The sequence below is a fragment of the Callithrix jacchus genome, chromosome 8, assembly GCF_049354715.1.
Source record: "Callithrix jacchus isolate 240 chromosome 8, calJac240_pri, whole genome shotgun sequence".
Taxonomy (NCBI): Eukaryota; Metazoa; Chordata; class Mammalia; order Primates; family Cebidae; genus Callithrix; species Callithrix jacchus.
Genome location: NC_133509.1, coordinates 89993051 through 90019928, shown reverse-complemented (window position 1 = coordinate 90019928; position 26878 = coordinate 89993051). Strand labels below are relative to the sequence as shown.

Below are 26878 nucleotides of genomic sequence, written 5' to 3'. Positions count from 1 at the left end.
ACAAGTATGGCTATGTCATAGTGCTACAAGGAGTTTTACATCCTTGAGCACAGTGTTTATGGTAACAGAGCTGAGGTCCGCCTGCACTGGAACATGAGGCCTGAAGAGGCCTTCCTCCTGAGAGGCCTCCTGAGGCCATCCACAGTTTGTTGTTCCTTGTTTTTATGTTAATCGTAACCAATTTATGTAGGCACTCTGTAAGTCCTTTCTCCTTTGCTACTTTTCCCAATAGTGTCCTGATTAGCTGAAGCTCCATGGAAACATAAGTAGTACCAATCTATGATCCTTAGCACAATGTGCCTGCATCATCTGTAAGGTGGAGGTAGTGGTGGTGGTCGTCGGTTGTTGGTGGTGAGAGATGAGTAGGGACTGACTAATAATTTTTCAAGGGTGGAGTGATTCATGTTTTTATCCCTGTGATTCCTAGAGCAGCTATGATTTACGATTTCTTGAAACCTAAGGCTTTACCAGTCACAGTAGCACAATTTTCCCCTCTAATAATCCCTTCCCAATTCTAGCTTGTTTGTCTTAATCTGTTAGTCAATATTAGGGAATTGAGATGTAACTAGAGATGAGGTGGATCAAAGGAAGTCCGTTTTGCTGATAGCTAAGTGCCCACAGGTGCTGATGAAATTACTTTGAGGTCATATTTGTGGCACACATAGAGATGACATTCCACATTTCACACTGATTACTGTGTGAGCAAAGATGACACCCACAGAGAAGTTCTAGAAAACTCTGCTCTAAAGTTTGTGTCTTGTAGAAATATGGCTGTAGTTGCCAAATTATTTACCTGGAATAAATGCCATTTCTCAGGTAGAGCTAAAGACATGTCATCATATTAAAAGTAACTGGAGATGATACAATGAAATTTTAGTGTTTAGGTAAATTTTCGTATTTTTTATATTAAAAATAATATAAACCTGGATTTCTTTACAGGTGCCAAAGAACGTTCTGAGATCTGTGAAGCATTTGAAAACATCTATCCTATTCTAAAAGGTTTTAAAAAAGCCTGAGTGTATCATCATTCGACATCTCACATTATTCTGGTTTGAATATGTGTGTATGCCCAGCACAGAAACAGCTGGATTCTTCTACCTTTGATTGTAGATGTTCCAAGTATATTACTTACTTGATTGTAGATGTTCCAAGTACATTACTTATTTCATTACTATGTAAGTAACCTGTCTACGAATTGAAGAAAACTTACTCAAAATGACTTTTCTGTGTTATTTTAAAAATTGAACAAAAACATTTCAAAATTTGAGTGATTTAGGGTCTCACTAGAATGATATTGTAGCATCATTAAGACTCAAAGCGTTTCCTTTTGGCCAGAAGGGCCACCATCCAGTAATTTGCCAAAATGATGAACACAAAGGGAAAGAGGAAAGGCACCTGATACATGTTCTCTAGGCCTTTTAGAAAATATGGAGCTGTTCCTTTGGCCACATACACGCAAATCTACAAGAAAGGTGATATTGTAGACATTAAGGGAATGGGTGCTTTTCAAAAAGCAGTGCCCCACAAATGTTACCACGGCAAAGCTGGAAGACTCTACAATGTCACCCAGCATGCTCTTGGCATTGTTGTAAACAAGGGCAAGATTTTTGCCAAGAGAATGAATATGTATAATGAGTATACTAAGCACTCTAAGAGCCAAGTTCATTTCCTGAAACCGTGAAGGTAAATGATCAGAAAAACAAGTCAAAGCGTGAGGTGTCTGAGTTCAACTGAAGCACCAGCCTGCTCCATCCAGAGAAGTACACTATGTGAGAACCAAAGGAGAGGAGCCTGGGCTGCTGGAACCTATTCCCTATGACTTCCTGGCAAAATAAGTGTCAAAAGAAAACCATTCTGAACTATACAAATGTTTGTCTTCATTGAGAAGTGGTGCCACCTCCCCTAAGAAATAGAAATATTTAAACTACATTTTGTATCCAAAAAACCTCAGTGCTCTAATGCTAAGTAATACATTAATATGGGTTCTCTGAAAATATATAGCAACGCGTAGGAATTTCAAATAACTGAGTAAATTAGGTACTAGCTGTGATATCTAGCAGAATAGGAATTAATTTGTATATTTTTTGCCTTTTAAAATATTGAACGGTTGATCCCGATCATCTGTTGTGATTATGCCTAATCAACAGTGTTAAGCACTGTGAAGGATTCTGTGTGAATACAAATGAAACCTAAGTCTGAGACCTTAAAAAATAATCCTAGGCCGGCGTGGTGGCTCATGCCTATAATCCCAGCACTTTGGGAGGCCGAGGCAGGCGGATTACCTGAGAGGTTGGTAGTTGGAGACCAGCCTGCCCAACACGGAGAAACCCCGTCTCTACTAAAAATACAAAATTAGCTGGGCATGGTGGTGCATGCCTGTAATCCCAGCTACTTGGGAAGGCTGAGGCAGGAGAATCGCTTGAACCCGGGAGGTGGAGGTTGCGGTTGTGGTGAGCCAAGATCGAGCCATTGCACTCCAGCCTGGGCAACAGGAGTGAAACGCTGTCTCAAGAAAAAATAAATAAAAAATAATCCTTTTTAAATGATCAGAGAATGGTCACTTAAAGATTTTAAACTTTGAGGAACCATTCAAGTTTAGTATAAACTCTATTCTAAAATAAGAATTTTTGCTTTTGCTTGCTGTTGTAATCCTATGTGATTGTATTTAAAAAGACTGGGTAAGATTAAGAAGACCAGGAGCAAAGAGCTCAGATTCAAGACCTAATTAGCTTTAGAATCACCAGCATTTGATGGTGATGTGGAGATTCACAGGGAGGGTCGGGCTAACGCGAATCACGGCTTTGGCGGTAACTCATCAGTGATTATGTCCTTCACCAAGGTAAGAAAACAGGTTTGTGGGGAGGTAGAGGTCAGTTTCTAACAATTTTTTTTTAACTTTGTGGTGTCCTGGAATGTTACTTGATACCTAGTTAGCAGTTCTGAATCTTTGGGTATGGAAGTTGAAAAAGAAATCCAGGCTATAGAGAGAAGTCAGGGCAGTTTATCAGTGGATAGCCTAGTAAAATCCTTGAAAATCACTGGTTTATTTACTTAAAGACGGAGTCTCGCTTTGTGGCCACAGCGGTACGATCTCGGCTCACTGCAACCTCCGCCTTCTGGGTTTAAGCGATTCTCCTGCCTCAGCCTCCCGAGTAGCTGGGACTACAGGCGTGTACCACCCCACCCAGCTAATTTTTGTATTTTTAATAGAGACGGGGTTTCACCATGTTGGCCAGGATGGTCTCGATCTCTTGACCTCGTGATCCACCCACCCCAGCTTCCCAAAGTGCTGGGATTACAGGCATGAGTCACCGCAACTGGCCCTCGCTGGTCTATTTAATCTGACCCGTGAATCCACTTCTTTTCTCTGTAGTTTAGAGGCATATTCAAATACTAATCACTCTTGATTCTGTCAACACACCACCTTAAATATCCCTGCCCCCCAAAAGAAACTTGAAGGGAGCTAGGCACGGTGGCTCACACCTGTAATCCCAGCACTTTGGGAGGCTGAGGTGGGCGAATCACCTGAGATCAGGAGTTCGAGAATAGCCTGGCCAGCATGGCAAAACCCTGTATCTACTAAAAAATACAAAAATTAGCCAGGGGTGGTGGCGTGAGCCTCTAATCCCAGCTACTCGGGAGGCAGAGGCAGGAGAATCGCTTGAACCCGGGAGGCAGAGGTTGCAGTGAGCCCAGATAGCGCCACTGCACTCCAGCCTGGGCGACAAAGCGAGACTCCGTCTCAAAAAAAAATAACAAACTTGAAGGGAAGTCCTACCTATCTACCTAGTTCAATTTCTCTTAGAGTAGGGCCCAGGGTAGGGAAGGTACGTTAGCCAGATTAACTTTTCATAATAATACAATTCTGATTTTGCAAGTTCATTTTTGGTTTTCACTATTATTGGTAAACTACAAAACTATTAACCATATTTATTAATCCTCACTGCATTAGGTACTATAATCCTATCCATTTAACCTGAGGAAACAGGAGCAGAGAGATTAAGGAACTTGCTCCAAGCCACAGCTATTAAGCATGCGAGTGAGCCAAAATTCAACCTACTTCCAAGACCCTGCCCTTTCACCCTACTGTGTTTGCTGTAGTTTTATCCAGATTTAAAAGCATCCACAGCAAGTTAAATTCCCCTATTCCGCTCCCATTCTGTTTTCCCAGACGCCTTAGAGTATGGTATTAGAATTTTCTGCACAAGTTTGAGGCTTTAATTCGTAGTTTTAGCCTGAGCCAGCAGATGATGACATTTGTTTGGCAGACTCGCCCCGCTAATATAATTCTCCCTGCTTCAGCACCTGTTGCCCCGCAGCAGATCGGAGAAACAACGGCGCCTCTGACAGGCGCCAGGGGCGGCAGAGGGGTCCGGGGGCGTGGCCTGGGGCTCTCCGGGATCCCAGACGGCCTACCCCAGGCCCCTCCTCCTGGCCCAGAATGCACCCGGTTGAAAACAAAATCCCACGTGACTGGCTCTGCTCTCAGGCTATCATGGCGTCTCCCAGTGGGAAGGGAGCCCAGGCGCCGGAGGCTCCTGGCTGCGGGCCCCGGCCGCTCGCCCGGGACCTGGTGGATTCCGTGGACGACGCGGAGGGGTTGTACGTGGCTGTAGAACGCTGTCCGCTTTGCAATACTACACGCCGGCGGCTGACCTGCGCCAAATGCGTTCAGAGCGGCGATTTCGTCTACTTCGACGGCCGCGACCGGGAGAGGTACGGCGGCCGTCACGGCCCTATTGTTTCTTCTGCTGTGTCTCCTCCAGGCAGGCGGCTGAAGGCTGGAACTTGGGGCTCCCCTTCCGTGCACCAAATCCTAGCGAGAGGAGGAAGAGCGAGGGAGTGTAGCTAGCTGCTCTGCACCGGCGCTTTGCTACCGGGGGACTGCGTAGGGGCCTGATGAGGGAAGGCCGCTGTTTCCCCATCAATTACCCAAGAGAAGTTTGACCCCCCGGTGCTCTTGGTCACTGGGGAAAGAAGGAGTAAGTGGTGACTCTCTGGAGAAGTTTTCTTTTGTTGTTGAGATTGAGTTGGATTCCCAGCTCTTTGCTGTATGTACTTCCATTCAAAAGCTTGGCTTTCTATTTTCGAAAGCACATATATATTCATTCTCTAGAGGAGAGAGTAAAAGAATCAAATAACTGCTTTAGCGGGATTTGGGCCTGGTAGTCTCTCGAAGATGGAGTTTGTTATTAGATTTGTGTACTCTAATTTGTGAATTACGGCTTGCTGTTAACTCCCCTTTCCTTTCCCTGCTTCTAAAGATTATTTTGGATTCGTAGGAATTTGGGGACGTGTTTTGGCCTTGTTTTAAAATTCAGACTGGGAGCTGCATGCCTTTAGTTAAGAGAATTGCATTAGGAACATGTTTTGGTTTCATTTCGAAATCTGAACAGAGAGCTACAAGTTTTTGCTTAAGAAAATTGAAAAATTAGTGTGATTAGCTGTAGGTTCTCCCACTCTCAGCTTCTGTTTTAACAACTTAGTGTCAATGATAGTAAGACAGCTAACATTCTGAGCATATAAGTTCAGGTATTAATTCATTTAAATCAACGCAATAACTTATCCCCAACTTACTGCTAAGGAAGTTGTACAGTAAGTGTTTTAACCTAGGCCACAAAGATAAGTGTAGGAACAAGAATTAAAATCTAGACAGCCTGGACCTATGTACCCGCACCTAACCACTAGACCTTATCCTCTATCTGGGAATGTTTTGAGTTCTTAGTATTTATGTGATTGTGGATGGAGTTTTTTCTTTCTCTTTTGAGGAGATTTGAATGACAGAATCTTTTTAGTTTGTTGCTCTTATTGGTCCTCCTAATGATTTTAGAAACTGCTTATTTAGTGATAGCTTTCAAAATTAAACCGGTTGGCCGGGCGTGGTGGCTCACGCCTATAATCCCTGCACTCTGGGAGGCCGAGACGGGTGGATCAAGAGGTCAAGAGATAGAGACCATCCTGGTCAACATGGTGAAACCCTGTCTCTACTAAAAATACAAAAAATTAGCTGGGCATGGTGGCAAGTGCCTGTAATCCCAGCTACTCAGAAGGCTGAGACAGGAGAATTGCCTGAACCCAGGAGGCGGAGGTTGCGGTGAGCGAGATTGCCATTGCACTCCAGCCTGGGTAACAAGAGCGAAACTCCATCTCAAAAAAGAAAAAAAAGTTAAACCGGTTATAAGAATACTCGGTATGAGATGGAAATGTCAAACTGATGGAGTTAATTGGGTATTTATTATTTCTGGACCTTCTTCTCTTGCTACACATTTTCCTAGATCTATTCACATAATTTAAATACTATATATGCTTAAGACTGCCAGACTTGTCTGGGTACGGTGGTTCACTCCTGTTATCCCAGGACTTTGGGAGGCAAGAGGTGGGTGGATCACGAGGTCAGGAGATGGAGACCACTGAGGCTAACACGGCGAAACTTCATCTCTACTAAAATTACAAAAAATTAGTCGGGTTTGGTGGCATGTGATCTGTAGTCCCAGCTACTCAGGAGGCTGAGGCAGGAGAATCGCTTGAACCCAGGAGGTGGAAGTTGCAATGAGCCAAGATCTTGCCACTGCACTCCAGCCTAGGTGACAAAGTGAGACTCCATGTCAAAAAAGGAAAAAAAAAAAAAAAAAACTGCTAGACTTATATCTCTAACCTAAACTTTTCTGAAGTCCAGAAAATAGCTGCCTTTTCAACATCAATATTTAATTTTGTAATAGGTATTTCCATTTTAATATGGCAAACTGAACTCCTTATTTTTCCTCATAAATCTGTTTTCCCATGCTCATTCCAACCCAGTAAATATCAGTCTCATTATTCCTTGGGTTCAGGCTGAAAAACCTTTCAGTTCTCCTTATCTCCTCTCTTAAGCCACTCTATTTAGTCCCGTCAACAAATCCCATCAACTCTTCAAAACTTAAATCTAACCCTTTCACCATCACCTGGTCTTATCTATCAGAAACATAAAATTATTGCCTCTGATGTCTCTGCCTCCATCCTTGCTCCCCCTTTAATGTAATTTCTGTATTGCAGCCAGTTATGCTACCCCTGCATTTCTCTGTTCACATCTTCGAGTGGTTTTTCATTTTACCCAAAGTAAAAGCTGGAGTCCTTAACCAAAGTTTTATATTATCTGTTCCTCCTCTGAGTTAATCGCCTGTTTTCTACCTTACCGGCTCTGTTGTGCAACTGTGGCCTCCTTGTCTGTCCTCAAACATACCAAGAATACTCCTTCCTAAGGGCCTTTGTAATGGTATTCAGACAGCCAGGAACTCTTTTCCTCTCAGAAATCTTCAAGGCTGCCTCCTTTGTTTTCTTTTTAGGTGCCTGCTCATACATTAGAGAGACTTCTTTCTGATCCTTCTATTAAAATGCTAACCTCTTGGCCAGGTGCAGTGGCTCACGCCTGTAATCCCAGCACTTTGGGAGGAGGGTGGATCACCTGGGGTCAGGGGTTTGAAACCAGCCTGACCAACATGGAGAAACCCCGTCTCTACTAAAAGGACAAAAAATTAGCCAGCTATGGTGGTGGATGCTTGTAATTCCAGCTATGTGGGAGGCTCAGGCAGGAGAATCTCTTGAACCCGGGAGGCGGAGATTAAGGGGAGCCGAGTTCATGCCCTTGCATTCCAGCCTGGGCAATAAGAGCAAAACTCAAAATGAAATGAAATGCCAACCTCTTCCCTATTTAACTAGCTTTATTATCTTTTCCATAGCACTTGTCACCATCTGATGTTGTGCATATTAATTTGCCTAACTGCTCCCCACCTCAGTGTTGGAAACTCTGTGAGGGCAAGAGTTTTTCTCTTTTGTAACTGTCGTATTCTTAAATAGTAGAAGCTAAGTAAAGATTTATGGGATGATTGAACTGACTCTACTCCTTTTTCCCAAACACAGTCTGTTTCTAGACCATTTCAGTGTTATCCATTACGATCCATTTGTTACTAAAGCCGGAAACCTGGGAGTTATCCTAGACTTTTTCCTTTTCTCGTACTCTCTACATTCAGATAATCAGCAAGTCTGATTCACTTTGATGTCAAAATATATCTTGAATCTATCCACTTTTAGTTCAGACCACCATCATTTTTCTCCTGACTACTTAGTGATCTCCCTTCTTTTACTCAGACAAGTCTTCCCTACCTTGCCTCTAGTCTCCAAACAGCAGACACGATAGAAATGTAAATGAAATAATGTCATGGTTTTGCTTAAACCTTTCATTGGCTCCTGTTGCATTTAAAATAAAATCCGAGGTCCTTACTATGGCATATGACGCCCCGTGTGATTTGGTGACTATTTACCTCTCTACCTTAGACTGTAAGGTTGAATTAAAAATGTGGGCTTTGGGGCAAGGCACAGTGTGGCTCATGCCTGTAATCCTAGCACTGTGGGAGGCTGAGGCAGGCAGAGCACCTGAGGTCGGGAGTTTGAGACCAGCCTGACCAACGTGGAGAAAACCTGTCTCTACTAAAAATACAAAATTAGCCAGGCGTAGCGGCGCATGCCTGTAATCCCAGCTACTTGGGAGGCTGAGGCAAGAGAATGACTTGAACCGGGAGGCGGAGGTTGCGATGAGCCAAGATCATGCCATTGCACTCCAGCCTGGGCAACAAGAGGGAAACTCTGTCTGAAAAAAAAAAAAAAGTGAGCTTTGGACTCACACTCCCTTGAATTGAATCCAAGCTCTACCACTTGCTATGTGATTTTTTTTTTGACAGGGTCTTGCTGTGTCACCCAGGCTGGAGTGCAGTGGCACAGTCATAGGTTGCTGCAGCCTCAAATTCCTGGGCTCAAGCAATCCTCCCATCTCAGCCTCTTGAGTAGCTGAGACTACAGGCATGCACCACCACACCTGGCTAATTTTTAAACTTTTTGTTGAGTCAAGGTCTCCCTCAGTTTTCTAGGCTGGTCTTGAACTTGTGGGTTCAATGATCCTCCTGCCTCAGCCTCCCAAAGTGTTAGGATTACAGATATGAGCCACCGTGCCTGGCTGCTATGTAAGTTTGAGCAATTTTTTGGTTGCTGGGGAGAGTACAGGGTCTCACTCCGTCACCCAGGTGGGAATGCAGTGGCAAGATCACGGCTCACTGCAGCTTTGACCTCCCTGGGCTCAAGCAGCTCTCCTGTCTCAGCTTCCCTGGTATCTGGGACGACAGGCACGTGTCAACATGCCTAACTAGTTGTTTTTGTTTTTGTTTTTTTGTTTTGTATTTTTTGTAGAGACAGGGTGTTCCCATGTTGCCCAGGCCAGTCTTGGACTTCTGAGCTTGAGCCACTCGCTAGCCTCAGCCTCCCCATGTGCTGGAATTACAGGCATGAGCCACTGTGCCTGGCCCTGAGCATGTTTTTTGACCTCATGTTTATTTCATTTGAAAATGGCAGAGTATCTAACTTCATAGGTTTCTAGTAGTGATTACAAAAGAGCACCCATTTAAAGTGTTTAGCATGATTGCCACAGTGTATTAAGCACTCAGGTAAATTCATCCCTGTGCTCCCTCTTTTTCACTGCTCCACAGTTGCAGGCCTTCTCTCAAATCCTCAATCACATGAAACTTCCACCACTGTGGCTTTTTCCTTGCGGTTCCTTCTGGCTGGGACACTTTTCCTCCTGATAGATACCTTGTGTTTCACCATTCAACTTAAATGTCACTTCTTTGCTGAGGCCTTCTGACCTCCCTCACTAAGATAGGTTCCCACTTCTATCTTTTCCCCCATTCATTATTTGCTGTCACAATACTGTTTCTTTCATGGTACCACACATGATGTGTAACATCATTTATTTGAGGAAGATAGCCACATCCAGAATGTAGTTCCATGAAGACATGAATTCTGATCTTGTTCTTTCAGATCACCAGCCCAGCAGCAGCAAGTAGCAGAACTTAGACATGTTGTTGAAGGAATGGCAAAAGCAATACAACTTTTAAAATTCAACATAGGGGTTGGGTGCAGTGGCTCATACCTGTAATCCCAGCACTTTGGGAGATCGAGGCAGGCAGATCACTTGAGGCCAGGAGTGTGAGACTATCCTGGCCAACATGGTGAAACCCCATCTCTTCTAAAGATACAAAAATTAGCTGGGTGTGGTGGTGTGGGCCTGTAATCTCAGCTACGGTGGCACGAGAGTCACTTGAACCTGGGAGGCAGAGGCTGCAATGACCCGAGATTGCTCCACTGTACTCCAGCCTGGGCAACAGAGCAACACTCCATCTCAAAAACAAACAAACAAAAAAAAGAACTAAAAAATTACTGGCTAAATGTGAGCTTGGATATTCAGAAGAGAAATATGTTATAGTGAGTGTATTTCTTTTCCTGACCAAGCAGAAAAATATAAAGCAAATACCGGAACCATTCTGGTGTTTAGAATAAGAAGGAAATTTTCAGGTTCAAGGATAACAGGACTGTCACAGTGGTCTGCTTTGGTCAGGTTCACCTAACTCTCCATCCTGCTTTTTTCTGAGCTGTTTGAAGAAGAGTGGTTTGTTAGTTTTCCTTTGTTTCCAGAATAGTGCCCAATGTCTAGTAGGGTGAAAAGTATCTTGAGACCCAAGACAATTGTTCTAATAACCAAGTATTTTTTAATGAGCTCTCATTGGGCACTGTTACGTGCACAAAATTTTCTGGAAGTACAGAGGAGAAAGACAGGTCTTTGCTCTCATGGATTCTCACTGTCAGTAGGCCTTGAATTGTGTGGGCCACAGGCCGATTGTGAGATATTCTACATTATTTTTGAAAATTTTGTATTCTGTATTTGCCTTTAGACTCCTTTTCCTTTTAACTTCATGAAAAGCCCCTCACTAACTGTGGAAAACCACTTGGTAATAAAATATGGAACCCTACAGCAGTTTTAAACCCTTGTTTAACCTCCAATTTTCAGTAAATTAGCCAAACTGGCTGTGCCTATGTGGATCTTGAATGTGAACGTGCATATCAAAGTTCTTGTAAAGATAAATGTATTTTTTTCAGGTTTCATTAACAGACTAGCTGAATATCTAGGTTTTAGTGGTTTAGCAGCTCAAGGAAAATTAAGTATTAAAGAAATAAATCTATCTCACATAATTAATTCCTTTAACTCTTAAGAAGGGAACATGTGTCTTTAAATACTTTTGAGGACAATATGAGTTTGGCAGACAGATTAGTTGAGAAATATCTAAACTCATCATTTTTTTGTTGCTGTTTGATGGGAAGACTTCTTCACAACTTTGGTATCTCACCCACATCCTTTCCTCATCTCCCATCTTGCCCCCAGTCCTGAACAGTACAATACCTTCTCTGCTTTCTCATCTGCCTTTTCTTCCCCCACCCCGCCAAGGGGAAGACCCAGCCTTCAGTGTAAACTGAAACTATGTTCCCTGCCATCTGCCTTTTAAACTATATGCTTCCATAAGGGATAAAGAAGAGGAATGGTATTAGGCAGTACCTCCAACACAATCTTCTTTGGATCTGTACTGCTGGACATGTTAAAATTACAGCAAAAGCTGGGCGTGGTGGCTCACGCCTATAATCCCAGCACTTTGGGAGGCCGAGGCGGGTGGATCACAAGGTCAAGAGATCAAGACCATCCTGGTCAACATGGTGAAACCCCATCTCTACTAAAAACACAAAAATTAGCTGGGCATGGTGGTGCACACCTGTAGTCCCAGCTACTCAGGAGGCTGAGGCAGGAGAATTGCTTGAACCCAGGAGGCAGAGGTTGTGGTGAGCCGAGATCGTGCCGTTGCACTCCAGTCTGGGTAACAACAGCGAAACTCCATCTCAAAAAAAACAAACAGGAAAAGAACTGTATGGATTATATATTTGTCTGACACCAGAAATAGCACTGATACCCAGTAGATACCTGAAGTAATCATTCCACTCACAACAGGAAAGAAATTGGTTACCAGGTCATGTAATCTGAGGATATCTGGGGAGATATACCTGCTGGTTTAGGAGCCATTGATTTTCACGTGTGGATTAAAAAAGAAAGACAAATGTGGGAGCACATACATACTACTTTTATAACTAGGTTTTCAGGAATGTTGCCACATTACCTTCACTGACAAGTTTTAAGAATATACGATTGGCCAGGTGTGGTGGCTAATGCCTGTAATCCCAGCACTTTGGGAGGCTGAGGTGGGTGCATCACCTGAGGTTAGGAGTTTGAGACCAGCCTGACCAACATGGAGAAACCCTGCCTCTATTAAAAATATAAAAATCAGCCGGGCGCAGTGGCTCAAGGCTGTAATCCCAGCACTTTGGGAGGCCGAGGCGGGTGGATCACGAGATCAAGAGATTGAGACCATCCTGGTCAACATGGTGAAACCCCTGTCTCTATTAAAAATACAAAAAACTAACTGGGCATAGTGGCGCATGCCTGTAATCCCAGCTACTCAGGAGGCTGAGGCAGGAGAATTGCCTGAACCCAGGAAGTGGAGGTTGCGGTGAGCGGAGATAACGCCATTGCACTCCAGCCTGGGCAACAAGAGCGAAACTCCTTCTCAAAAAAAAAAAAAAAAAGTATATGATTATACTTTTACCAGGAAACGGGAATACATGCCCTAAACAAATTGAGAAATGGGATAAAAGATGAGGAAGAAATTTAAATATTGCTACTGATTTGAAGGGGAACGCACAACCGAAATCCAAAAAATATCCTTTAGATAGTTCTGTTCTCCCTCTGGTATATTTTTGGTTGTCAGCCACTGTGGCCCATAAGAATCTATTGTCTTGAGAATTCAGTTTTGTATACTCAACTCAGCAGAACAAAAGCTCTACAAGGTAGATAAGAGTTCATCTACCTTATGACTATTTCATTATATTCTTCAGAGGGTCTCTATTCCTGTCCCTTGGAGTTTGTTCATGGTCTTTCCACCAGAAAATGTGGGTCTGCTGAGAAATATCACTTGTTTTCATCCACTATCACTGGCTACTCTTTTTTTTTTTTTGAGATGGAGTTTCACTCTTGTTACCCAGGCTGGAGTGCAATGGCGGGATCTTGGCTCACCGCAACCTCCACCTCCTAGGTTCAGGCAATTCTCCTGCCTCAGCCTCCTGAGTAGCTGGGATTATAGGCACACGCCACCATGCCCAGCTAATTTTTTTTTTTTTTTTTTTTTTTTTTTGTATTTTTAGTAGAGACGGGGTTTCACCATGTTGACCAGGATGGTCTCGATCTCTTGACCTCGTGATCCACCCGCCTTGGCCTCCCAAATTGCTGGGATTACAGGCTTGAGCCACTGCGCCTGGCCACTGGCTACTCTTATGATTATACCTTTTAGAACTTATAAAAGGTTTTTGCATTTGCTATCTCATTTCTTCCCTACCCTCACCCCATGAGTTATTAAGGTATTTAAAGCAGAGGAAACTGAGTCTCAGGGTTGTCCTGGCTGGCTTAATACAGGGTTATGCTAATTCTTAAGTTCACTTTTAGATCTGAACTTTATTTTTATACTCTGTGAGTGTGTGTGTGTGTGTGTGTGTGTGTGTAACAGTATCAGAAGAGGAAAACATCCCATTTTGTTACACAGATTATGCTGTATCTTGGAAGGCTATATGTGCTCTAGTGAACCAAGGGCTGGGATTAACCCTGAAGAGGCAGCACCCCCCACCTGTACACTCTGTCACTGTGTAAAGCTTCCTGGAATGCCTAATTTCCTTCACTTCTAGATATTTTCAAGGCCTGTCATAATGCAAAAGAGCTTTTATAATCTAAAGTCTCTTTCAAACACCAAAAGACATACTTCATGGAAAATGTGATTATAAAAATAACCCTGAGATGTGCCACCTCCTGTTGCCTGGGAAGGTACTGAATTGATGTGGTGATAGAAATTGAGTGCTTACTTGGGCATGGCAGAGCCGTGATGGCACATCCCAGAGGGCTGTGTAAGGAATCAGAGAGAGCATACGTTTTTCTGTTGGAAACTGCCAGAAAGGAGCAGGGTGCTTTGGGGATCAGGGTTGTGGTTAAGGTGTGAGAGTTCAGTGAGTGTCTTTTTAGTAAAATTGAACTACTTTCCGCCAGAACCAAGTGAAAGACTCCAGCCCTAGTTTAATTCTTCAAAACATTTTTCAGATGAATTTGTAGTTGTGTCTCAAAATGGAAAATTCCTTTAATAATCAGAGTCCTTCTAGGACAGGTATTTGTGAACTCCTCTTAGTAAATGATGTAATCCATGCTCCCAGGTCAGTTCCATGGGTCCCCTACTTGGCGAATAATAACTCTCAGTGACCATTTCCATCCCATCACAGTTTCAAAACATTTTTATTTTGGATATTTTCTTCAAAGAAGATGTAGTTGAATTTGAGTATTTAGAATTTTAAATTTACATTTAAATGTATAATGCATGTTTTTAAAAAGAGCTAAATATTACAAATATGACTTTGGAAGTGTTTAGCTCAAACATTATAGAAATAGCAAAATTCTCTCACAGTTTCCCCACATAAAGGTGCCTCTGTTATAGATGAGATTCGGTCTTCAGTATTCTATGTGTATTCTCTGCCATAGTGGGATCACGCAACACATACTATTTTGCTGGGTGGTTTTTTATTTTTTGGCATGCCAGTACAGAGAATATTACTTACTCCTTTTTTAGCTGTAAACTTTTATCTTTTTAAAATCCTAAGTTAGAATTATTCAGTCACTTCATGAAAAAAAAAAAAAAAGATTATATATGACTATCCCTTTTATTTTTCTAAATTTGTTTACTATTTTACAATGGAATTTTTCTATTTTTGTTTCTAAAGGATGTCTTCTTAATTTAGAGTAAGTTGAATGAAGTAACTGTAGTATGCATTTTCTCTATGTGCAGAAGAAGCAAGTCTAGTTAGGACTGCCTTATCCTGGTTTCATAATCCCTCTGTCTCTTCTCATGGTCTGATTCTATAGTTGAGTTTAATACCCAGTAAGATTAAGTGCAGAATCACTCGTTGCAGTGAAGAAATGGGAAGCTGGCATATGTATGTGCTAAGCATCTGTACCCACTGCTTTCATATTTATCTTAATCCCTTTACCAAGGAGTATGTAAGCGTTATTCCCATTTTACAAATGAGGAAACTGAACAACACCGTTTCTATTCTATTTTGTTTTTTTGAGAGACAGGTTCTCTGCCACCCAGGCCAAAGTGTAGTGTAGGATCATAGCTCAGCGCAGCCTCTAATTCATGGGTTCACGGGATCCTCCTACCTCAGCCTCCAGAGAAGTTAGGACTATAGACGTGCAGCACCATGCCGAACTATTTTTTAATAATTTTTTTTTTGTGGAGATGGAGTCTTACTGTGTTGCCAGGCTGGTGTTGAACCCCTTGCCTCAAATAATCCTCCTGCCTTGGACTCCTGAAGTATTGAGATTACAGGTGTGAGCCACCACACCTGGCCTGTTTCTAATTTCTGTAAATGATTTTTAACCTTTATTCCTGACAATGGAATATATACTATGCTTCCTCATATCCTAAATATTCTAATGTAAGGTTAAAAAAAAAATCCTGTGGACCAGGTTTTTTATATCTTATTTGCCTATAAAAATCATACTCTAGTATGATTAAAGAATAAAGGCATACTCATATCTTTGCCTATAAAAATATTTTAGTGTCCTTTGTGGCAATTAACCATCATTTAGTCTTTCTCCCATTGAACACTAAAGTTTCCAGTTTCTTATTAGGACTGATTTTGTGATTTGGTGCCTTCAAACATGAGTATTTCCTCATCTCTGTTACTTTCTTAGGATAGATTTCGTGAAATTCAGTAACTTAATCAAAGGGTTGAATATTTTTTCAGGCCCTCAATTGCTTATTTGAAATCTATCTTTTGTCTTTGTTAAAATCCATTAGGAGTGTTTCTGAGGCCTTTCATTGCCGTAACCTTAGGCACAAAGTAAATGTATCGCTCTAGGATGAGGGAAAGGACTGGGCAGGGAGGTGGAGGGGTGAGAGTTACTTTATGAAAGGTGCTGTGCTTGGGACATAGTAAGTGCTCAGTAAATTGTGGGTGTTTTGGTGAGGCTGATTATTCCTAGCACAGAAGTAATAGTATGCATCCCCAATAGAGTGGAGTACATGCCCTGGTGTTGTTTTTCTGGTAGTTACAGGGCAGATTTCTGTGAAGAGTCTGACCTGTATATAGGTCTACTCAGTTGCCCACGATTGTAGTCAGGGAACAGAGTGGAAATGAGACTCTCATTAACTACTACCTCATTAGCATTCTCCCATCATTGTTTTTTCCCACTTGGTGTGTTAAATGCTTCGGTGCATTTATATAGAATTTTTTTCCGTCTCCATGGTCTTCCTTCCCTTAATGGAATCAACTCTGACTCACCCTCAGGTCTCAGCTTGGACAGGCAGCGCTACAGGGTGGCTCCCTCTGAAGCCCAAGCCCAGGTTGTGTGCTTTCTCTATACCACTGGGGCTGTGTGTGAGTACTACTCTCCTGGTTCCCATCAGTCTGGATCACAGAGGGACTGCTGGAAAGTCGGTTTCAGGGAGTACCGTTTTTTAACAGAAAAAAATCATAAGTCATAAACGTATGGAAGAATTTATGAAACATAAAAATTCATTTGAGAGAATACTTTTTTTGGGGGGAGTGAACCCAAATCATTTAACTATGGAGTAATTTAGTAAACAATATGGAAGACATTTGTTAATTGGGAGAGAAAATACAGGAAATAGTGTTATAAGAAAGAGCCAGGCATTGAACAGGTTCACTGGCAGATTTCTTTCAGGAAACAGCACAAAAACTAGTGTCATTAATAACAACAACAAAATGATGTGTGCCTACATTAAAAGTTCAGACAATTCTGTAGAGCAGAAACATAAGTAACAAGAAAATAGGAAAAATAATTTTGAGATGTGTGAAAGAAAAATGGTCAATTTTCTTGCTAAATAATCCTTGAAGGAAAAAGAAAACTAAAAAAATTGAAGGACATAGGGAAATAAGAAAAATCAGTAGCTAATAAAATACGAAAAGTTGTTCAACCTTTATAATAATGAAATAAATGCAAATACGTGAATTATGAGTCTTCTCTCAGAGGGAGAGATAGGAGCCAATCAGATTAGCAAAAAATAAGAAATGTCCAGTTTTCGTGGAGATTGTGAGAAAGCACATTCTGTTGGTGGGGTTGTAAATTGTGTGAAGTGTTTTAGAGGGAATTTGAGGATTACCCACAGTTTTGCATGTAAATATTCTTTAAGTAAGCAGTTTATTTTTTATTTTATTTATTTTGAGATGGTCTCGCTCTGTCACCCAGACTGGGGTGCAGCGGCATCATCGGTTTACTGCAACCTCCCGGGCAAGCAGTTCTCCTGCCTCAGCCTCCCAAGTAAGTGGGATTACAGGCACCTGCCACCACGTCCAGCTAATTTTTTGGAGTTTTAGTAGGGATGGGGTTTCGCCATGTTGGCCAGGCTGGTCTCAAATTCCTGACCCTTAGGTGTGCCAACCACCTTGGCTTCCCAAAGTGCTGGGATTACAGGCATGACCCCACCTCACCCGGCCAAGTTAATTTTATTTATAGGTATTTCTTATAGAGAAACTGAAAAGTCTGTAAAGGTACACTAGGCTATTCATTTGTATCATTACTGATAATAGTGAAAATTTGGAAGGAAGACTGGTGTTCACCTGTAGAGGTTTGTATGGCATCCATTCTGCAAAATGCTGTGTCCCTATTAGTGAATTAGATCAATGTGTTCTGGCATGGAAAAAAGAGACCAAGATATTTTATGTGATAGCCCCAATTTGTGAAAACAATATGTGAAATATGGATTCCCCCCTAGTATACTTCTAAAAACTATACATATAATATGTATCATTAAATTGGTTAGAATATAGTGAGTGATACTTTATTTTTCACTTCTTGGAAGCCATATTGAGAAAGCACAGACTTGTGGAATGAATTTTTTATCTCCTGTGAGTGGTGGGGTGGAGAATGCAGAGCCTGGATAAGTGGCTGAGTGAGCAGTTGAGGCGCTGACCCACCTGTGTGGCTTGGTGTCATCGGCTCTTGAGCTTTGCTGACACCACCTATTTTTAATTTCTTTCATGAAGGATGAGATTGGTGCAAAAGTAATTGCTGTTTTTGCCATTCTTTTCAATATTTGATACAGTAGGACTTACCTTTTGTTATTGCTGCTGCCATCTGTGTATTTGTTTGTAAGAGTTTGTTTCTTTTGTGTTTTTAACAAAGTGCAGGAGAATCAGCTCACTATTAAGCTAGACACAGTTGTCTGTCTTCTGAATTTGTTTTAGAGAAAAGTGGCGTTTTTACAACAGACCTCAAAGGAAAACTTTTTTAACCTGTAAAGGCAAGATTTTATTGTCCATGTCAGTCCCTTGCATGGCTTGAGATTGCTAACTTGTGAGTTTGTCATTTTCTATAGATTATCAGCAGAACATAAATCACCATGTTGTCTCGGTGATGTAAAAGTAAATACCACATTAGTCTCTCGTTTTTGTTTCAAGGAAATGGAAGCATACAACAAGTGATATGTCCGACAATTTCACAGTCACTGCAGGAGAATTTATTAGATTTCTTAATATTCTGGAGGATGCCTTTTTCTCTGTTGCAGGTACATAGTAAATGCCTGATAGACTGACTGATGAATCTGTGGGTTCGTCCACATTCCACATTGGTTTCTGAGTTTTCTAACTTCACGTCACCTTACTGGGCACTGCAGGTACTATCCAGTAGAACTTTCTGCAGTGGTGGAAGTGTTCTGTATCCATGCCATCCAGTCAGTCATATGTGGCTGATGAAATGTGGATGTAATACAACTGAGGATCTGAACTTTTCATTTAATTTAAATTTAAATTTAAATACTCATATAATTGTGTCACATATTATATTGCCTATTTGCTTTTTCTGTTTAATGTGTATTGTGCATTTTCAGCGACTATTAAATTTGTTAGGGTCATGATTAGACTAATCTATTTCTTCCTCTTAGAAGTAGATATCTTGGGGTATGTTTCAAACATGGGATTGAAGTAATAGTATTTTGGAAAGACTTCTTTGTCCACATTATTTTTAGGTCTGTTATGGCCTGTTGAATTGTTTTCCTTTATGCTGGGAGATAGCCAAAAGTCTGTTCTTGGACATCACATCATGTAACTGCAGCATGCGTCATTATCCCTCTTTTCTTGAAAATGGTCAGTGGGTCACTGTTCATTCCATAATCAATTATATGATGTTAGTCATACAATTTTTTTTTTGTTCATGCCCTTATTAAGCAGCAAGCCACATTTTAGGTACTCAGTAGCCACATGTGGCTGGTGGCTACCACGTTGAACAGCACAGATCGAGAAGAGCTGAGTGGCACTGTCAACCACCTTCAACTAGTTGACATTTATAGAACACTGCCCAACAGCTGTAGCATACACATTCTTTCAGATGTGCATGGAACTTTCTACCATATGCAAAGCCATAAGACGGTCTCAAGTCACAAGAATGAAATCACACAGAATATATTTTGTAACTACATCAGAATGAATTAAATTAGAAACAGTAACAGTAGTACTGGGCTCGGTGGCTCACGCCTGTAATCCCAGGACCTTGGGAGGCCGGGGTGGGTGGATCACAAGGTCAAGAGATCGAGACCATCCTGGTCAACATGGTGAAACCCCGTCTCTACTAAAAATACAAAAAATTAGCTGGGCATGGTGGCGTGTGCCTGTAGTCCCAGCTACTCAGGAGGCTGAGGGAGGAGAATTGCCTGAACCCAGAAGGCGGAGGTTGCTGTGAGCCACCGCGCCCGGCTGATTTTTATATTTTTAATAGAGGCAGGGTTTCTCCATGTTGGTCAGGCTGGTCTCAAACTCCTAACCTCAGGTGATGCACCCACCTCAGCCTCCCAAAGTGCTGGGATTACAGGCATTAGCCACCACACCTGGCCAATCGTATATTCTTAAAACTTGTCAGTGAAGGTAATGTGGCAACATTCCTGAAAACCTAGTTATAAAAGTAGTATGTATGTGCTCCCACATTTGTCTTTCTTTTTTAATCCACACGTGAAAATCAATGGCTCCTAAACCAGCAGGTATATCTCCCCAGATATCCTCAAGATTACATGACCTGGTAACAGTGCATAGAAGGAAATGTAAAACTTCATGTGATTACATTTAAAAGAAACAGAAGTTTAAAATTGACCTGAGTTATCACCTTAAACTGTAAAATTATAAAACAAACCCCCAAGTAAGTTAGCAGGAAGAAAATAAGGATAAGGATAGAAACGGACATATAGTATTACAATACCACATATTGCAATGTGATATCCCTTCTTTTTGATAACTTTTACTAATTTGTTAGCCTATACTGACTAGCAATAAAATTAGTGGAAAAAAAGTGTACATACAATTTTAAAAAACTTATTATAAGGAATCAGTTTGTAGGAGAGAGCAGGATTGAATCCAGATTAGTAATTAAAATTTGTTTTCTACTGAAAGCATCAATTTCCTTGGATTCAGATTCACTTTAATCTTGTGATGTGCCTATTTTGACATCATTTAACCTGGGGGGAAGATATAAGATACAGTTTATATTTTATAAACCCAGGAAGAATTTTAAAGTTGAGGATTTGAGCTTAGTTTTAAAAGAATCAGATGGTTAGCATTTGTGTGCATCCCATTGAGAAGATGTGTATTTACTATCAGGACAATGACATTTTCACATGACTGCAGAATGATTCGTTCTGGGGAATTTGCATAGTCTCATAGAACAAAAACAAATGAATATTTAAATAAGACATTGAATTTTTTCTTACAGGTTTATTGACAAGAAGGAAAGGTTAAGCCGACTTAAGAGCAAGCAAGAAGAATTTCAAAAAGAGTGAGTGTTTTGCCTTTTAATTTGTGGAGGAGATCTAGTCACCATTTGGTTTAATTCATTGCTGTGGTATGCAGATATATGAATTGCTAACTTACTGAATTTAGGATACAATCTCTTAAAGTGTAGAAAAAGGAGTGCATCTGAGAGAGGTAAAGCAGGAGAAGTTATTAAGTTTCTAGAAAATACTTGTCTCAGACCTGGTGCGTTGTACACAGTAGATAATGAATCAAATCCCTGGTACTGATAATTGGTGTGTGGGTCCAGGACAGTGGGTATGATTAGACTTAAGTTAGTGCTGTTGGCTCCCATAGGACATTACTGCTTCCATTTACCTTTCTTCCTTTGTGCGTATCAGTATTTTGCAACATATGGTCTGCACATCATCTCTATCAGAATTCATTAGCTGAGATAATGGTTAAAAATTCAAATTTTTAGAATCCTATCCTCAGAGATTCAAATGCAGTAGATACGGGGTGAGGCCCAGGAATCTTAGGTTTGTTTGTTTTTTTTTGGCGGGGCAGGGGGAATCTGAGTTATTAACAGGCACCCCTGATGAATCTCCCACTCCCTAGTATTGAAAATTGTCCTGGCCGGGCGCGAAAATTGTCCTGGCCGGGCGCGGTGGCTCAAGCCTGTAATCCCAGCACTTTGGGAGGCCGAGGCGGGTGGATCACGAGGTCAAGAGATCGAGACCATCCTGGTCAACATGGTGAAACCCCGTCTCTACTAAAGATACAAAAAATGAGCTGGGCATGGTGGCAAGTGCCTGTAATCCCAGCTACTCAGGAGGCTGAGGCAGGAGAATTGCCTGAACCCAGGAGGTGGAGGTTGCGGTGAGCTGAGATCGTGCCATTGCACTCCAGCCTGGGTAACAAGAGCGAAACTCCGTCTCAAAAAAAAAAAAAGAAAATTGTCCTATAGAACGTTCTGGTATAGAACCTGCTTCTCAGATGTGCTCCAGATGTTTGCATCTCTGTGCCTTCATTCAGTTTCTCTCCAACTCAGTGCTTTTCCTCCTCTCTGAGCACATCCTGCCCATCTCTCAAGGCTTTTAAAGGGTTGTCTCTTTTGTGACACTCCCCAAACCATGCCAACATGGATGTCTCACACCTCTTTGTGGAAACAGTTAATGATCAGGCCAGTGATTCCCACAGTGTGACCCCAGCTTCTCTAGAGTCTGCAATGGTCTGATAAACACATTCATGAGCAGTTTAAATCTTCCAGGATATTCTGTATTAGAGAAACCTGCTTGAATTTTTTTAACTCCGAAATTTCTCTAACTTACTCAAACATGAAAACTTTATTTTTCCCATAGAACATTTTATTCTATAGAACAAATCTTTGGAGATACTGGCATGTATCATTTCTTTGGGAACTAACCATAGTATTTTAGATCATTAATTCATTCTCTTGTAACTATTACTGTGAATTATGATGGGTGGAAATTACTGATGACTGAGGACAAAGGCTAAGGCCGTTAGGCAGATTTATTGTGGGCATTTGTAGAAAGGCTCTTAGGAGTGTTCAGAACTGCAAAAGGAAGGAGATGAAAAAAATTGCAGAGAACAGGGATTCTGGAAAACACTTTAAATGCTAAGTCCCGTTTTGATATTTCTAGCCATTTCGAAGAACTTCATTTTAAAAGTTTTTGGTTTTACATTCTTGAAAGTCACAGAATTTTTTAATTTTTAAGAGCTTATTTTCTGTCTCTTTTCCATACAGAGTGTTAAAAGCTATGGAAGGAAAATGGATAACAGATCAGTTGGTAAGCTGTAATATATGTTCTTTTTACTTGAGGCAACTTGGTTTTAAGTTGGTAGAGCTTATAAAATCATTTTTAATTAAAAAAATTTTTAAGTCATATTTGGTAGTCCTCTGCTTAAATCCACTTGTAGTGTGACCTTCTCAAATATTTCATCCAGATACCAAAAATGGGGTATCAGCAATTAATTATGGAGCCATCATAAAGGATAATTATGAAACTTGGTGTTGACATAGAAAAACAAAAACAGTGGGCTATTATCCTTTTTGCAAAAATTATTTATCATATACATACTTCAAATGGGTTAATGATTAAATGTGTCAAAGAAAATATTGGTAGGTATTTACATAATCTTGTAGTGGGGAGAACCTTTATAAACCATAGAGGAAAGCATTTTGACAGATTACCTAACAGATTAAAACTTCTGGGGGTCCAAAGTGGCTCCTGCCAGAGGTCATGGCGCTTGCGAAGGCGAGGTCATCAGTTCAAGGCCAACCTGAGCAACCTCATAAGCTCAAACTGATTGGCAAAAAAATAAAAATAAAAAAAAAAAACTTCTGACCAGGTGTAATGGCTCACACCTGGTCAAGTAATCCCAGGTACTTGGGAGGCAGGAAAATGACTCGAACCCAGGAGGTGGAGGCTGCAGTGAGCCGAGATGGTGCCGCAGCACTCCAGCCTGGGTGACAAAGTCAGACTCCCTCAAAAAAAAAAAAAAAAAGTTTAACAATTAATTAAACTGTGGGGAAAAAACGAGTAGAGCGTATGAAAATAAAGAGTTTGAGGAAGGCATGGCAGAGGCCAGGCAGCCCTGCTTTGCTAAGGCTCTAGACAGGTGTGCTGTGCCCTGCAGGCACTCTTGGCACATGCCCTCCCTGTAACTGGAAGCTTAAGAGGAAGGTCAGTGACCTCCACTGAAGGGGCCACAAAGGAAGAGCCCAAGAGGAGATTGGCACGGTTGTCAGCTGAGTCTGCTCCTGCAAAAGTGGAAACAAAGCTGAAAAAGCAGCAGGAAAGAATAAATCTTCAAACAAAAAAGTCTACATATATTGCTGTGTAATGATGTCCACGTTATATTTATTAATGGGAAAAAAAGTAAAGTAGGGTAAAGTGTGATTCCATTTATGCGAGTATGTCCCTTAAATATAAAATACTCTTAAAAAATCTGGGCTGGGTGCGGTGGTGGCTCATGCCTGTAATCCCAGCACTTTGGGAGGCCGAAGTGGATTGCTTGAGCCCAGGAATTCAAGACCAGCCTGAGCAACATGGCAAAACCCCACATCTACAAAAACAAAAACCAAAAATTAGTGAGGTATAGTAGTGTATTCCTGTAGTTCCATCTACTCAGGAGGTTGAGGTGGGAGGATCGCTTGAGTCAGGGAGGTCAAGGCTGAAGTGAGGCTGTAATCACACCACTGGACTCTAACCTCTCCAGTAACTAGGACCATAGGCGCATGTCACCGCACCTGGCTAATTTTTTGTATTTTGGTAGAGACGGGGTTTCGCCATGTTGCCTGGGTTGGCCTTGAACTCCTGAGCCCAAGTGATCTGCCTGCCTTAGCTTCCCAAAGGCTAGGATTACAGGTGTGAGTGGCTGCACAAGGCCATAGATCCTTTTTTTTTTTTGAGACAGAGTCTCAGAGTCTCGCTGTTATGAGGCTGGAGTGCAGTGGCGTGATCTTGGCTCACTGCAGCCTGTGACTCCCTGGTTCAAGCAATTCTCCTGACTCAGCCTCCCGAGTAGCTGGGATTATAGGCACGTGCTACCATGCTTAGCTAAATTTTGTATTTTCAGTAGAGATAGGGTTTCACCATGTTGGCCAGGATGGTCTCAAACTCCTGACCTTGTGATCCACCCACCTCGGCCTCCCAAAGTGCTGGGATTACGGGTGTGACCACCGCACCTGGCCCATAGATCCTATTTTTATTGATCCTCTCTGTTCACTTAAGGCAAGGGTGCGCAACCCCAGGGCACATATGGCTACTGGTCTATGGCCTGTTAGGAACCAGGCAAGAGTAGGGTGAGCCAAGCATTACCACCTGAGCTCCACCTCCTGTCAGATCAGTGGTGGCATTAGATTCTCATAGGAGCATGAGCTCTGTTATGAACTGCACGTGCGAGGGATCTGGGTTATGCACTCCTTATGAGAAAATAATGCCTGATGATCAGAGGTGGGACAGTCTCATCCCTGTAAACCATCCCCCACCCTGTCTGTGGAAAAATTGTCTTCCACAAAACCAGTCTCTGGTGCCAAAAAGGTTGGGGACTGCTGTTTTAGGGGATGCTGAACCTAACTCCTGGTAATATAAAGAGGCAGTTTCATGTTTTGTATAATTTTCTGAGGCTTTTCAGGAGCTCTTACTTGAGTTATGCACTGAAAAAGTAATGTTTGTTTTGTTGCCATTTTTATTAACTTTTAAGTACTATTTGTTTATTGGGTGAGATGACTCGGTTATGTTAACTGTCTCCTCTAGACGTTAATATAACCTCAGCACTAGAGGTTTGGAGCAGTACGTCAGTAGAACTCTGTGTGATGATGCCTGTGTTGTGTATCTTTGCTGTCCAATCCAGTAGCCGCTAGACATGTGTGATGTCAAACATTTGACATGAGGGTGGTGTGAGTAAGGAACTGAAGTTTTGAGTTGGTATGATGTAAAATGAGTTTTAAGTAACCACATGTGGCTATAGTCAGAGAGGGTTTAGAGAATGTCCTTCAACTTTTTTCTTTGCTCTCATAATTTCCCTTATTTTCTCTTTTGTCTGCATTGAGCCAGAAAAACATTGTTCTCTTTTTCGTAATCTTCCATAGTTACAAAAGCTATAACAAACATAATTATAGTGCCCTTTTCTTCGTTAGGTTTTCTGACATACCTGAAAATAAGTAGTGATCCCAGATAGGTAATCATATAATAATCATAAGAGACCAACGTTTGTAACATTTATTACATGCTTTTTTCAGAGATGGAAAATAATGTCCTGCAAGATGAGGATTGAACAGTTAAAACAAACAATATGTAAAGGAAACGAAGAAATGAAGAAAAGTAAGTAACTTGCCCCCTTTCTTCCAGCCCTAGAAAGCACTTAGGTGGAATTTTGTGGGAATGATAAACTAGAGGGACATAGAAAGAAAGCAAGGGATGGGGCAGTGGCAACTTGGGAGAAGTTTACTACTTGCCTTCATCTTTCCTTGTAAAACGTTTGTGTAAGGAATTTTTAAAAATTAGATACACACTTATAGAGGCCTCAAACAACCAGATTCTTTTCTCAGTTAAAGAAGTTGGCCAGGCGTGGTGGCTCACACCTATAATCCCAGTACTTTGGGAGACCAAGGCAGGTGGGTCACTTGAGGTCAGGAGTTCGAGACCAGCTTGGCCAACATGGCGAAACCCTGTCTCTACTAAAAATACAAAAATTAGCCAGATATGGTGGCAGGTGCTTATAATCCCAGCTACTCGGGAGGCTGAGGCAGGAGAATCGCTTGAACCCGTGAGGCAGAGGTTGCAGTGAGCCATGATCGCGCCATTGCACTCCAGCCTGGACAACAAGAGCGAAACTCTGTAAAAAAAAAAAAAAGTTAAGGAATGTATGTTTCTATTTGCCTTGGCTAACAGGAAGCTCACAGTCTCACTTAGTACTCACTTGTAATGACATGGCAGAAGCACAGAATATTGGTTTTTTTTTTTTCCCTTAGTGAGTCTCCACATTTTAATCTGTATTAATTTTACATCATATTTGTACACTTTATACTTTATCATAGGCCATTGTCAAAATGAATTCTCTTAGAAATCCTACATCTTAACCTATTTCCCATTTGCCCCCAGAATACTTTTGTCTCTAATCCTAATATAACATCATATTCATTTCTGTTACATTAAGATTAGAGACATGTTCTGTTTAGAAATAACTCCAAGAAAAGCTTTTATGTTTTATTTTCACCCTGAAAATCAGATTTATTTCAGACTCAGAGTGTGTTTACGTAACATTAAATGAGCGCCAGCAGCAAGCTGCAGTCCATGAATTTCTGAAGATCAGTGTTTAAAGTTTAGGATGAGTCACCGTCAGACCTCGTGAATCTTTTTCTTGTCAACTCGTTGCTTCCAGAAGCAAGTCTTTTATAGTAGCATGTAATGGTGTAAAGCTTCCGTTGAAAACATTTGTCCTAATAAAGTGCTCACCTGGAGTTTCATGGGATTACTAGAGAATTAGGGCAGCACAGTGGAAAGTGCACAGAACTCTCTAGAACCCACTTTCCACCCAATCTTGCATGTGATCCCCAAAGGTTCAGTAGCAACATAAGAACCCATTCCTTAACATTAGTTCATGCTCTCCCTGTCTT

General features: G+C 41.5%; 2 protein-coding genes across 2 annotated transcripts in view; both read left to right on the top strand.

Moving 5' to 3' along the window:
* The window catches only part of TBPL2 (TATA-box binding protein like 2), a 30115-nt gene extending 28886 nt beyond the window's left edge, over positions 1 to 1229 (top strand). Inside the window, exon 7 of the mRNA XM_002807237.6 lies at positions 940 to 1229. Within this exon, the coding sequence (XP_002807283.3) occupies positions 940 to 1016 (77 nt within the window). The 3' untranslated portion in view covers positions 1017 to 1229. The remainder of the gene's footprint in view (positions 1 to 939) is intronic.
* Positions 1230 to 4487: 3258 nt separating this feature from the next.
* Positions 4488 to 26878, top strand: part of ATG14 (autophagy related 14) — a 46107-nt gene continuing 23716 nt past the window's right edge. The window contains exons 1-4 of the mRNA XM_002753930.6: positions 4488 to 4716; positions 20717 to 20779; positions 22502 to 22544; positions 25502 to 25583. Coding sequence (XP_002753976.3) covers positions 4496 to 4716; positions 20717 to 20779; positions 22502 to 22544; positions 25502 to 25583 — 409 coding nt within the window. The 5' untranslated portion in view covers positions 4488 to 4495. The remainder of the gene's footprint in view (positions 4717 to 20716; positions 20780 to 22501; positions 22545 to 25501; positions 25584 to 26878) is intronic.